Source organism: Adiantum capillus-veneris, chromosome 27 (assembly GCF_014529385.1).
Source record: "Adiantum capillus-veneris isolate H3 chromosome 27, ASM1452938v2, whole genome shotgun sequence".
Taxonomy (NCBI): domain Eukaryota; kingdom Viridiplantae; phylum Streptophyta; class Polypodiopsida; order Polypodiales; family Pteridaceae; genus Adiantum; species Adiantum capillus-veneris.
Window position 1 is genome coordinate 9,709,935 of NC_140957.1, and position 14,231 is coordinate 9,724,165.

The 14,231-nt window shown below is 41.9% G+C and overlaps 1 protein-coding gene and 1 pseudogene across 1 annotated transcript in view; both read right to left on the reverse strand.

Moving 5' to 3' along the window:
• Positions 1–2,175: 2,175 nt before the first annotated feature.
• On the reverse strand, positions 2,176–3,654 carry LOC147421488 (uncharacterized; annotated as a pseudogene).
• Positions 3,655–4,628: 974 nt separating this feature from the next.
• Positions 4,629–14,231, reverse strand: part of LOC147421489 (uncharacterized) — a 34,333-nt gene continuing 24,730 nt past the window's right edge. Inside the window, exon 4 of the mRNA XM_086502941.1 lies at positions 4,629–4,713. Coding sequence (XP_086359067.1) covers positions 4,629–4,713 — 85 coding nt within the window. The remainder of the gene's footprint in view (positions 4,714–14,231) is intronic.

The following is a 14,231-nucleotide window of genomic DNA, read 5'->3' on the forward strand; positions in this document are numbered from 1 at the left end:
AGAGAAGACAGAGGAGATCAGAAGAGTTGTCTTCAGGGAAGATGGACCTATTGCTAGCACATCAAGACAGCATGGTCAGGCTCAGGAACAGCCTATAGTGGCTAGAGAGGCAGAATCAATTGTGGTGAGACGTTCTGAGCGTGTCTCCAAACCACCTGATCGTTATGTGCCATCTCTAAATTATGTCATGCTCACAGATTGCGGAGAACCATCTTGTTACAAGGAAGCATTACAAGTGGTTGACTCGAAAAAATGGCAGTTGGCCATGCAGTCAGAGATGACAGCTCTGCATAAAAACCAGACATGGAAGTTGGTTAAATTACCACAGGGCAAAAAGGCTCTACCTTGTAAATGGGTTTACAGGTATAAGATCACCGCTCATGATAGACAGCCAAAGTACAAAGCAAGGCTTGTTGCCAAGGGCTTTAAGCAAGAACAAGGCATTGACTTTGATGAAGTCTTCTCTCCAGTGGTCAAGATGACTACATTGAGATGCTTTCTTGCATTGGTTGCTATATTGGATTTGGTGTTGCACCAAATGGATGTCAAGACAGCGTTCTTGCATGGTGATTTAGATGTGGAAATTTACATGCAGCAGCCAGAAGGGTTTGTTGAGAACGGCATGGAACATTTGGTATGCCAGTTGTTAAAGAGTCTTTATGGCTTAAAACAATCACCGAGGGCATGGTACCATAAGTTCCACCAGTTTATGCTTTCTCAAGGCTACAAACGTAGTGAGTTCAATCACTGTCTATATACAAAGAAGGCTAAGGATGGCAGTTGGCTGATCCTTATTTTGTATGTGGATGACATGTTGATTGCTGGCAAACACTTGGAAGAAATTTCAGCTTTGAAGTCAAAGATGACAAAATCGTTTGACATGAAAGACATGGGTGAGGCAAGTCATATACTTGGTATGCGCATTGAGAGAGACAGATCAAAGAAGTTGATTTGGTTATCTCAAACAGAGTATATTGACAAGGTTTTGCAACGTTTCAATATGGAGAAGGGAAAGGCATTGAGTGTTCCATTGCCACCATATGTGAAACTTAGCAAACAAGATTGTCCCGTGTCTGAGGAAGAAAAGGCTGAAATGGATAAGATTCCATATGCGTCTGCAGTGGGTAGTTTGATGTATGCAATGATTGCTACACGTCCGGATATTGCATTTGCAGCGGGAGTGGTTAGCAGATATATGTCAAATCCCGGCAAGAAACATTGGGAGGCAGTGAAAGGTATCATGAGATACTTAAAACATACAAAGAGTATGCGCATATGCTATGGTAGTCAGGATTTGAGTGTCAGAGGATACACTGACTCAGATTATGCAGGAGACTTGGATAAGAGGAGATCTACATCAGGCTATGTCTTTACATTGGCTGGAGGTGCCATATCATGGCGATCTCGATTACAAGATTGTGTTACGCAATCTACTACAGAAGCTGAGTATGTTGCAGCAAATGAGGCATGCAAAGAAGCTATTTGGCTTGGTAGATTGGTAGCAGACTTGGGAATCAATGCAGATATGCCAGAGTTATATTGTGATAGTCAAAGTGCTATACAATTGGCAAAGAATCCAGTGTTCCATTCGAAGACTAAGCATATTGATGTCAAATATCACTTCATTAGGGAAGTACTTGAAGACAAGCAGATACAACTGCTGAAGATCCACACCAAGGACAATCCTGCTGATCTACTCACAAAGGGACTTCCAGGAGAGGGCTTTGTGCATTGTCGTGAGTTATTGGGCATTGGATAGATGGCAGCCATGTAAATCTTTGTACATTTATGTTCATAGATTTACAGTTACTTAAAGTGCCACATTGGACTTTAAGTGGGAGGTTGTTGGGATTAAAGCCCAAGTGGCCTCTTATGCAGATATGGCCGGCCGCCCGCCTAACTCACTTACCTCTAACTCTTTGTATATACTAACTTATACTTTGTGAATACTAAGGAATTGGGAGATAACCCTTCTAACAGTTCTCTGCGTACTGTATTGTGTAAGCTCACTGTGTGTGTGTGTGTGAGAGAGTCGACCCACGCTCCGCTCCGCGACTTCATGTCAAGTACGTCCAAAGCTAGCTCCCAATACAAAAAATGGTGGATCATATTTTCATGTAATCTCAAAATAGTTCAAGACTAAAATTGTGGCCTAGCCAATCGTGACTCACCCAACTACTTGTGCAACCACTCATTGAGCTTCTTTCTTGTAAAATCAACCTCTTCATGTTGGAACCAATTCTGTTTTAACTCCCAAAAAATATATGCATCAAAAAACGATATAGGTCTCAAGCACACTAGATAATAAATGCTTCATGCAAGACATGCAATTACCAGATTGAGTTGAGGTTTCTTGTCTTTAAACGTGGTCTTGATCAACAATCTCATTGTAGTCATGGCATAATATCCACAATCAATTGCATTTGGTTGTTAGGGACACTGCAAACAACAACATGTCAATAAATTATCAATGAAAATGTCAGTCTCAATCAAAGAAAACTACACTAAAGCTATCAACCTTTGCAGTAATGATTTTGCATGATTCTCGAGGATCTTCTAGCTCCTCTTTGACTTGTAGATTTGAACAATGTGTACTTAAATGACTTAGTACCCTTCAACTAAATGCATGCATTTAATTGAAATTTAACAAACAACTCAATCATTTTAAAGAAGTAAAAGCAATGCATACCTATACACACTCGGAAACAGTGTCTCCATGGTGACAATTGAGAGTGAGTCAAAGATCACTATCGATGAATGCCATCGAGAAAAAGTAGGTATCCGTACCACATGGGCATTGTAAAATGACACAAGAACCCAGTGAGATCTATACAAATAGGTCAAATTTAGACTTTGTATTTTTTTAATGTATTATGTAATACGTAACAATGAAATAATTATACCCATCGAAGATGGGGAAGAATGTAAAGATATGACTTCCTAAATCGAGTCCCAAAGAAATTTTCAAGAGTATGGTCTCCTATAGTATGCTCCGAGACAAAAGGACCACATGTTGTCGACCCACCACACCGCTAAGAGAACATCTAGTGGTAATATATTTTTCATCCATCTATCAAATAGATGTTTAGTAAATTATAAGAGCATAAAAATCTACGTTACTTAAACATAGTTTTATTTTCCTCACAATGCAAAGAGATTGATAACGTGTGTCGAAGCCTCAAGATCTAAAACATCGTCGATAAATTGGGCATCTAGACCTGACTCAAGCCCAACCCGACTTGATTGCAAGAGAAATGTAACTCCTTTATGGTACCTACACTAAAAGGAATACACTTACATTGTTTACCTTTGTTTAATACACTTGAAATATAACATAGTTATACAAATATATATTAGCAACAAACCTATCCAGAAGTTGCTTCATATTCAAGTCGTGGCTCTCACACACAAGGTGGTCATGGCTCACCATGAAATTAATCCTTTCGGCATGCGTATAGCTAGATGTGGATGACAAAACAGGCTATAATAACAAACAAAAAGTAAATCGATTAAATATCAAAAAGTACCATTCTAAAGAAAAAAAGAGTTGCACAAAAATTACAATGGAAGACCCATCCTCACAATCATTGATTTCTTCTTCACTGGCACTAGAATTTTCCTCATGAGAGGCATTAGCGGCATGTGGGACCCCATTCGTGCGAGCTTCGTACCCGATCCAAACGTGTTCCCATTCTATTTGTGATTTCCCTTTTGGGTCATAGACTCTTTCCCACTCTTTAGTTGCTCGATGCTCTAAATCTTTGTGAAACTTTCTTTGTGCCATTGTAACTCTATGTGCAACATTCCCAAATCTTGTCATGCATTGGTGCTTAGATCTAGGAGACACTGTTCGTTGTGGTCTCTCACCAGTTTTAGGTCGCCCTGATTTATGCTATGGAATATGGATATTAGTGATTTTGTGGAAATTTTTTAGATTTCTAATGAGAAAACATTGCCTTTCGTATGAGACCTTTCTATCAATACACATTTGTGACGCATGACACTCACGAACCACTTTTCCATTTTCCCCCACAACCTCAATAAATGGAGACACATACTGACCAAAATACAGAAAAAAGATTGAAATTTATTGATCATACAAATCATATGACCTCTACGCATACACAAGAACAACCCGTGACATGTCTCATTAACGACTTTCAAGTTTAAACAAGGTGCACCATCAAACATTGCACACCATAATTGAGATACTTTCATAAATTGAATTACCCTTTCATTTAGTTGAATATCAATGAAGCCAATACGGGGTCAACACATCAAGAGTATTCAATGGGGACATACCTCAGTCTCCCTCATGTTGATATCATTGTCCACATCACCTTCGCTTTCCATTCTCTCTCAAAAACACCCACAATGCCCTCACAAAAAGATGAGCACCCAATTCTCGACCTAACACAACAATTCGCTGGAGATTGTGTTAGATAATGTAATCTCGGCAATATGCACATTACAAAAATGCACCCCGTGTTACTCAGTCCATATGTGCAGTAAACTCAGCACATCAGAGACCACAAAGCTGCTCAAACACCTGCATGGGATGCATTATACCTGTTATAACACCCTTGCAATGCTAAAATTGGACCTGTCTGCGCAGTAAACTCAGCACATCAGAGAACGCAGAACTGCTTGAACACCTCCCCATGGTGCAATGAACCTGCTGGAGCATCCCTGCAATGCTGAAAACGGACCTGCCTGCACAGTAAACTCAACATATTTGTGATCATAGAACTGCTCGAACACCTCTTAGGATGCTCTATACCTGCTATAGAATCCCTGTCTTGCTGATCTACTGACCTATCTGCACAGTAATCTCGACATAGCTAACCAAAGAAAAGCTTAAACACCTGCATGACTGTGTGTACCTGGTAGTGCAGAGCAAGGGTCAGTTGGAGTCAAGGCAAGCTCTCTGCCTTGTTGAAAATTGACCTACCTGCGCAGTAATCTCGACACGGCTAACCATAGAAAATCTCAAACACATGTATGACAATTGTGTGTACCTGCTAGTGCAGAGCAAGGGAAAGTTGGAGTCGAGGCAAGCTCTAGCACACGCAGGTTTGGCATAGTGTTATTGCTCTGGCGCATGCATCTCTTTCTCTCGCTGCACAAGTTAGTCCCTGCTTGACATCACTTTCTCTGGTTAGCGCCACTTTCGGTGTCAGTAATTACCTACGTAGAGACGCCCCCTTTTTTCCTGCACCCAGAATTTGGTAGGCCTTAAAAAAATCAACAGTCGATTTCACTACAACGTTGATCCCTTCAATTGGACCCATGTTACATATAGAGGAGGACAACCCACCCCACTCAATGGCCCAAACTGTTGTGGCAAACATGTTTGTGTTGTGTTGTTTGATTGATTATTTCCATAGTGGGTCACTGTGTTGTGTATCATTTTTCAAATCTTTCAGCCATTTCTAGTGTTATTTCCCATGGGGTGGGTCTTATCCAATGTCTGGCACCAATTAGGAAACCATGCTACCTTGCTCCTTTGTGCATATGTGGTAGTTAGAGCACGAGCCATCAATAATTCACTATGTTATCTGATATTCATTCCTCTTGCTTGAGAAAACATCATTTATCTCACACCTTGTCTATCTCATTCTCAGATACAAAGTAGCCAACCACGGCTATCTTTAATGCATTCATTGTCTCCGATTTTACCATTTTGTCGTGCCCATCAACAAATCAGAGGGGGACTATGTTTTGATCCTCTAGGTATGCTTTGGAGATGTAGAAAAGAAAACCAAGGGGGAACAAAATTGGAGCGTTCACACAGTGAACCATCGACTCAACAAAGGGAGCACCAATCAGCATGTACTAGATGAAAGCTTAGGATCATGTTAGATGCAAGCAGAGAGAGAAAAGTAAAAAAGGATGAGAGAGAGAGAGAGAGACACAGCAATTTAATGGCATCAAGGTCCAATTTGCAAACTACTACTTATTCAAGGGAAGTATTCCATGAAACAAGTGAAAATCTCACAGACAAGGTGGTAGAAATCAATATGAAAGCAAGCTTAATCACAAGGTGACAGCTTTCATAAAAAACTTTCATTCATGGGATTATTACACAAAAACTAGCAAGTGTCCATTGAGCTTAACTACAACACCAAAGTTAATAAAGCCACCACTATAAAAAAATGTTTGTGAAATAGACATCAAACAGTTAGGGTAAGGTTTATGAGTACATGTAGTTGCCAAGATGAGTAGTCATCATGTGTTAGCAAGCTAAAGCAACTACTAGCACAAGTAAAATGACACAAGAGTGTGTGTTTCTTTAAAGAAATCATGCAATAGTTGTTGGAAGATTGTAGCTGGATGAAGCAATTATAGCCAATTATATGAGAGAGAGAGAGAGAGAGAGAGAGAGAGAGAGAGAGAGAGAGAGAGAGAGAGAGAGAGAGAGAGAGAGAATACATTTGGAGAAAGGCATACACATTGAATGACCTTTAGTGATAGAGTTAGAGGTATAGATTGAGATTACTTGAATCATTTGTTGTGCGTCACCATGGCCCACCCCACTCAATGGCCCAAACCATTGTGGCAAACCTATTTCTGTTGTGTTGTTTGATTGATTATTGCCATAGTGGGTGTCAATGTGTTGTGTAGCATTGTTCAAATCTTTCAGCCATTTCTAGTGCTATTTCTCCCCCTCACGTCTTACCCAATGTTTGGCACCAAATAGGAAACCATGCTACCTTTCTCCTTTGTGCATACGTGGTAGTCACAACATGAGTTAGGAATAGTTCACTATGTAATCTCATATTCACCCATCTTGCTTGAGAAAACATCACTTATCTGACACCTTGTCTGTCTCATTCTCAGGTACAAAGTATTTAACCACAACTATATTTAATGCATTTCATTGTCTCCAAATTTTCCATTGATTTTCAGACTAATGTTGGGGAACAATAACGCGTGAGAGTGTTTATCCAAGTTGAAACAAATTAACAAGTATATCGGGAATTGAAAAGGTTGGACCTTAAACATTTATTGCACCCCATCTATACTATATATAATGCAACTTAAAAATTTCAAGCTCAAAGAGACCTCCACGTGTCAATCTCTCTTTTCTTCTCCAAGCAGCACTGCACAATAGAAATCATGTTCTGCTCCCATTTAACGAGTCTCAAGACCTCGATGATTTGCATGGGAAGAGACTGCACCTATAGTCCATGTCCGTGTATGCGATATGGATATGTGTGCATGCTGCATGATTGGGCTGGAAGAGACTTGATGTCCATCATGTTTATGGAGTGTGCATGTGTGCAAAATTGGGGAGAGAGAGAGAGAGAGAGAGAGAGAGAGAGAGAGAGAGAGAGAGAGAGAGAGAGAGAGAGAGAGAGAGAGAGAGAGAGAGAGAGAGAGAGAGAGAGAGAGAGAGAGAGAGAGAGATGATACAATGAGTGTGTGTGTGTGTGTGTGTGTGTGTGTCGGTGAGTGCAAAGACCTGTTGTCCATCATTTTGTGCAGTCTGCGTGTGTGTGAAACTGTAGAGAGAGACAAGTTGAAGCTGGCCAGTCTACATCGCACAACAAATATAGTGTCACTGTGTGTGCGCGTTCATGCATGTAGTGTCCATGAGACGGTGGGAGCCTGTGGACGTCTACATTAGCTTGTGAGAGGCAGCAACTACCTTACAATGATTAGCTTGCAAGAGTACTTGTTTGTTCACAATTGCATGTGTGTGTGTGTGTGTGTGTGTGTGTGTGAGAGAGAGAGAGAGAGAGAGAGAGAGAGAGAGAGAGAGAGAGTAGAGAGATAATGTTGCACCCACAGTGACCCACCTAAGCTCGGTAAACTCGGCGCTCAACCCCTTCATACTCTACAAAAATTGATTTTCTACTCATGGAAACATGCATCGACTTGTTCTCCTTTGCATGCTACAGATGGGAGCCTGCATTTGCTACGTCTCGATTCACCTCGGCCACCTCCGCCATCACTCTTTCCTATGCAAGTGTGTGTGTGTGTGTGTAGATATTTTAATTATAATAAATACACACCAATGAACAAGATGTTGAAAAAGACGTCTGGCTAAAGATGTCTAGGCAAAGATAACAGAAACAACTGTTGGTGGATACGCCGCGACGGACGTCAGCACAGCGAGAACTCACCTAACAAGATTTGTCAGCTAAGGACGAAGCTCGACCTGTAGGCGCGTGGAATCAAGCATAGGGTGTCACCCTACACTCGACTGACTCTTGACTTCTTCCTACAGAGGTCTCTACCCAATGTCTAAGCTACAGCCTTCAGGAGTACATAAGAGGAGATTTCCTATAACGCTTTCAAGATCCAAATACCCATCAAACGTTCTCGAAATGCTACGGAACTTGAAGGAAACCCTATTAACACCAATAGGTCGCTCTCCCTAAGGTCCATGAACCAAAACCCCAACCCTAAACACCAGGTGCAAAATCATGTAGGATGTCTGGTCAAAATTTTCAAGTCGTCGTTTCCCAAAACTAAAGTGCCTAATGTGTAGCTCTACTCAATGCGAACGTGTGGATATGCTGAAATGCAGAAACAGACAATGTATGCTCATCGAATCACCAGATATAGCTCGTGGATTGAGCTCGCAAAGCCAGATCGTACACACACAATGTAGGTATTGGCACGTAGCTCTCTTCGGGGGCAACACACTGCACTTCTCCGCACTCGATTCCAACCACCGGTGCGCGCGTAGCGTCAAGATAAAACTCTCACTCTCTCTCGTACACAGAGTACGCTCACTCACACATACAAAACTTATAAAGTGACAAAGGGTTTTTTTCATTAAGGTCAAAAGTGGTATAAATACCTTACAATCTCAAACCCCAATGTTCCAATTTAACCATTCACTCAGTCTAAATGTCAAAAATGAGATACAATCTAGAAGCTTCTGCAAGCCCCACTATTTACAAAGGTGAAATGACGGTTTTTCTCAATTAAAGAATAATTACAAAAAATAATATCCTGCTAGGCAATTATCCTCTGTTGGGTGTGTCCAGCCGCTAACACTCCCCCCCTCCTAGTTCATGTCATCCCCGACATCGCAGTAGAGTTGCTTCTTTAGTGGAGGCTTTTGCGCATATTCATAAGAGACTCATACCGCGCATGTTGGGCCACTAAGGTCGGGCCGAATATTTCTGTACTGATGGTGAAGAAACAGGTGTAGAAGGCTTCTTCAAAGGCCTGGAGGTGATATGAGGGAAAAAACATGATTCTCTGATATAGGGCATGTATCACCTCATGAGAAGGCTGAGCAGACAGATCATATGCACATCTATATGTGTCTTGGAAGAAGAAGATGTTGTTTGTTGCCTGTCCAGGTTTAAAGGTTTCAAAGACTGCCAGAAGGGTTTTACAGATTTTTTTGAGCATGATGCAAGAGAGGTCACACGAGCCAGTGAACAATTTAATGGCGCCCGTTAGGGTTTTCACCATGTATTGCTCACTCATTCTCTCGCCTACCTTTAAGCCTAACAACTTTGGGTAGTTGAGCCATGTGAATTCGCTTTTCTGCAGCAGCTCTTGTGCTTTCCAGGTCCGCATCCTTGGTAGAGGGCAAAAGCTAAGGTTGTATCTGACTCTTTTAGGTGCCTCTACCAGATGAACTAAATACTGTGGGTATTTGGTTAGCCATGCCTTTCTCCACTTGGGCTGAGAGTCCACAATCAGCTTAACTCCTTCTGGTTTGGAGATATCTGCTTTGTATAGTGGCACTATTGGCTCCTCTTTAATCTGTTTGTTTATTGTAGCAGCTTCATACTTTAGAAGAGGATATGGGAGAGAAGGTTGTAGCCATTCATGCCGAATGATATTGGCATCTAACTTCTGAATGGTCATAGACTTAAATACTCTCTGCTCCCACTCCATTGCTTCTTTGGCCGTGTCTTTTATTGCCGCTTCTATTGCCTTCTATAGATTTTCTTCTTCTTCTTGTGTCAGATCCTGGGGTTCTTGTGATGGTCCTACAAGGATGTCCTCTTGCATAGTAGTGTCCACTGGATCTGACACATTTTCTATGTCAATGCCTTCCATTGTTGTTGTCCTTGTGCTCAAGTGTTGCTCTTCAGTCTGCTATTGGCCTTTCAGCTCATCTATCTACTTCTAATATGCCTTCTTTTCCTGTTCCGCTTGATCTCCCATGTTCACTAAGAGGTCGTTCAGATCTGCATTTTTCAGCCTCTTCTAGCTTCCTCTTGGTGTCTTCATTTTCTATTTGCAATCTCTTTAATTCCTCGTCCATCTTCTTTTTCAAGGCTTCTAGCTCATCTTTCATGGCCTTGTTCTCATCTTCCATATGGTTTTGCATTACTAGGGAGCCCTCGGCCAGCGTCAGTCTTTGTCTCTTCTCTAGTGTCAACTCCTTTTGGAGTTCCTTCATTTGTTCTTCATATAGATCATTCTCTGAAGCAGTGCCAGTCGAGGTAGCAGCTCTGACTCTGGCCGAAGATGCCCTTAGCCTTTGGATGGTCTGATCTTTCACTTTCATTTGATCTTTTAGCTCTATCACTTCATCCTGGCTTGCCTCATGTTCTAGCTCAGCCTTTTCCTTAGCATTCCTCAAGGTTTCAACCTCTTTGGACTCTTCAGCAAGCTGTAGTGTCAAATTGTCCCTCTCTTTCTCCACATTTGTCAGTGATTTGCTGATTTTCTTGTATTCCTCCTCTGCTCTTTGAAGCTTTTGTTCTGTTGCCTGACTCTGTCTTTCCATCTCTTGGCATCTTTGTAGTGCCGCGTCCAGATCGGCTTGCATCTTGGTTTATTTCTCTATGTTCTCTTGGTCCTTTTCTTGCAGTGAGTCCACTCCAGCTTTGATATGAACTTCATTTGTTTTGAGATTATCAATTTCTATCTCAGTGGCCATCAACTTTGCTCTGAGCCCGGTGAGTTTTTGCATCACTATATCCCAATCATCAGTTGGTGGCTGTAGATCCACTGTATCTGTGGCCATCTCTTTCAACTCCACTAACCGAACGCTTTGCATATATTCCTTGGGTCTTGTGCTCGACAACTCAAAAGCTGCATTAGCTGCCTCTTCTCGAGAGTACCCAGCAGCTAGGAGATCAAGAAATATTCTATAGTTTCTTTCTTCTAGATCTAGCTTCTCGTCTTCTAGCTCAACTTCTGCCTTCTGCTCTTCCTCTTTGTTCTTCTCTTGCTTGGAGTCCTGTTGCCCATCAGGTTTGTTCAACTCCTGTTTTTGTTGGGTTTGTGGAGGACTAAGAGGAGGTGGTGATGGTGGTGGGTTGGATTCTCGGCTTGATGGTGGAGTTGGTTGCTTCTTCTTGAAATCCCGATCCGCCTTTGTTTTCCTCTCTCTTTCTTGGCCTTCCTGCTCTTCTAGCAGCTGCCGTCTCACTTCGTCCATCTCTTTTTCTGTAAATGGTATATTTGGGATATTCTCCGCTGTAGCATCTAAGATCTCGAAGTTTTTGATATAATCTTCAAACCGATCCCTTTGAATACTTCGGGATGATCCAGACATAGCCTCAAGGGATGGCTTCCATAACTCGCTCAGATCCCCTTTTAGCGCTCTTTCGGCTCTGAAACTTTCCATTAGTCTTTCTAGCCTTGCCGCTTTTTGTGACTTTGTTTCCTTGATCGGTACCTGTAGAGTTTCTTTCTTTCCCTTCTTTGGCTTTGGTGGCTCTTCTAGCATTGTCTCTAAACGGCGCTTCAACCTTGTGGCTACCCTAGGCCCCTTAGGAGGTTCTTCTTCTTTGTCTTCCTTTAGCTTTAGCCAATCATTTTGTGAGGGAGTAGAGGCTAGTTTCCCTTGGCATGCAATGCTCCATAGACAACTTTTGTTATCAGCTCACCAGGTACAATATAGGTGGGATTTTTGGTCCCCATCTTCACAAGATTGTCGTGGATGTAAGCAGCATAGTTTATCTCCTTTGGTTTGCCCTTCTGCATTGCCCAGGTGAAAGTGGTGGCAATAGCTCCAGGTGGCATCCTGTATTTTTGTGGCTGCTTGGTACACATGTGGAAGTATTGATTGTATAGTTCGCTCATGATAGCCACCTTTGGGTTTGGAATATCTTCAAATGTGTAGTTATTCTTCTTTTTCGAGTAGACCTTAATGTAATCTCGCCTCTTTGTCACACTGTCTCCTTTGTTAGAGATGTCAAGTGCTGCTGCCACCACCTTCTCTGTGATGACAATCATTGTATTAGGCTTGCCTTGCAAATCTGTAACTCGGGCTATGCCGTCCTCTTTGATTGTGGTGACAAATTCCCACACTCTTTTAACATCAATCCCTGCTGGTAAGGCTTCAAAGTAATTATGGAGATCCAGTTTCTCCAAGTAATCCCCCATCTTGCTCTTGACAAATTCATTGAGATCTCGAGGTATCATGGGTAGCTCCACTGCATTTCCCTCCGGATCTTTAAATACTCCTTGGTAGATTCTCAAATCATTGGTCTCTAGCAGGTCATCTTGAATCCACGTGCTTGTGGGCTTCAGGGTTCCCTCTGGGATAACAAAAGGCTCCACTTCTTCTAAGTAGTCCTTGATAGTCATCCTCTTCTTCTTTGCAGGTGATTTTGTGGCTGCCATGGATCCTGTTGCACTCAGTAGTCCAAATTAGCGTTTTTTACATATTAGCTGATAAACTGAGTTCTGACTATCCAAATGACTTGAAAATTGAAATAAGAACTCAAAAGGAACTAGGGAAACCCTGCATGTATCCACATTAGATTTTTGGCTAAAAAATAATCATGTAGACATCCTACGCGTAGGATGTCTACCTTCTCTATTTTTTGTGAAACTTGACAGGCTTGTGGCCCTTGACCTTTGCAACATGGCTATGTACTTGGAATTTGGTTTGGACATCAAAAAGTGAAATTTTGAGCAAATTTAGGCTTTTGGCTCACAAACTGGGTAGGTTGTCCTAAACAAGTGGCAAATGGTATTCAATTGGGTTGAAATTTGATATATAGGCTTCTTATACCATGTAAGAGGCTCCCATGAAGTCAATTCCTGCACAGAAGGTCAATATGACACTAGAGACATCCTACGCGTAGGATGTCTATTTTCTCAGAATGACTTGGAGTTGCTTCTGTGGGTAGCCCTTAGCATGCAAAACATGGCCCTGCTCTTAGATTTTGATTTGGATAAGCATTGGTGTTGTTAAGAGAATGTGTAGTGTTTTTAGGCTCACAGAGTGCATCTTGGAGGTTTTGGGGGCCAAATGTGATGGGAATGGCTTGAAATTTGATACATGAGCTTGTGAAGGTGCTATAAAGACATCTGGAACTCAAAAACACCAGCTGGAGGTCAAATAAGTCATTTAGACATCCTAGGCGTAAGATGTCTATTTCATTAATTTTCATATCTGACCCCACAGTTAGCTTGGCAATGTGCTAATGAGTATATTGTGCAAGTTTCATGTGATTTGGACTAGTTTTGGTAGGTCTATGACCCATTAATGCCTCTATGCTCTGACTTTCCATTTTTTGATGCATATGAGGTCAACTCTTGTCCAAATGTGATAAAACTTGATGGCTAGCATGTATAAGCTATGTAGAAGCTGTGTATAAGATGAGATGTTGATTTTGGTTCCCAAACATGGCCTTGAAACATCCTACGTGTAGGATGTCTCCTGGTGAAATTTATATGAGAAATGCTATTGGTACATGCCCTGAGCCCCCCTGAGTCCCCTTTAAGCCCTATTTCAATAAAAAAGTCAAATAGATAGATAGAAACTCCCTGTTTGGCTTTCAGAGCCTCTGAGCCATTTTCTGACTCTTGGAGTGCTTTTCGGCGATGAAATTTCTTGATGTTAGTCTCCATAGCTTCATGGTTCCTTGGGGATCTTTGCCATATGGTTTTTGTTGTCTTTGGCTTCATCGGAGCTTCGTTTGGCAATTTGTCGCTCTGGAAGCGCCCATGGTTGCATTTGCATGATGTTGATGATTTGTGGTGGTCTACCACCATAGGACTTGGTTGTTGATGGTCTAGGAATGTCGCTCGTGAAGTTTGGTGGAAAACGGACATTCGGTTTGACCGTGAGAGCTAGTTGACGCTTTGTGTGTCTGATGTCGTTTCTGAAGCTTAGTCCCGCTTCGGGTCGCCTTATGGCCATGTGGGCTATATAGCCTTGTAGAGCATGTCGAGATGCTCCTACCCATGAGTTTTGGTAGCATTTGGGCGACTTTCCACCGATTACCCTTTGGTGGCCTCTAGGGCTCTAGAAGTTAGGGTTTTTCCCAATGGTTTTTTGCCGCCTT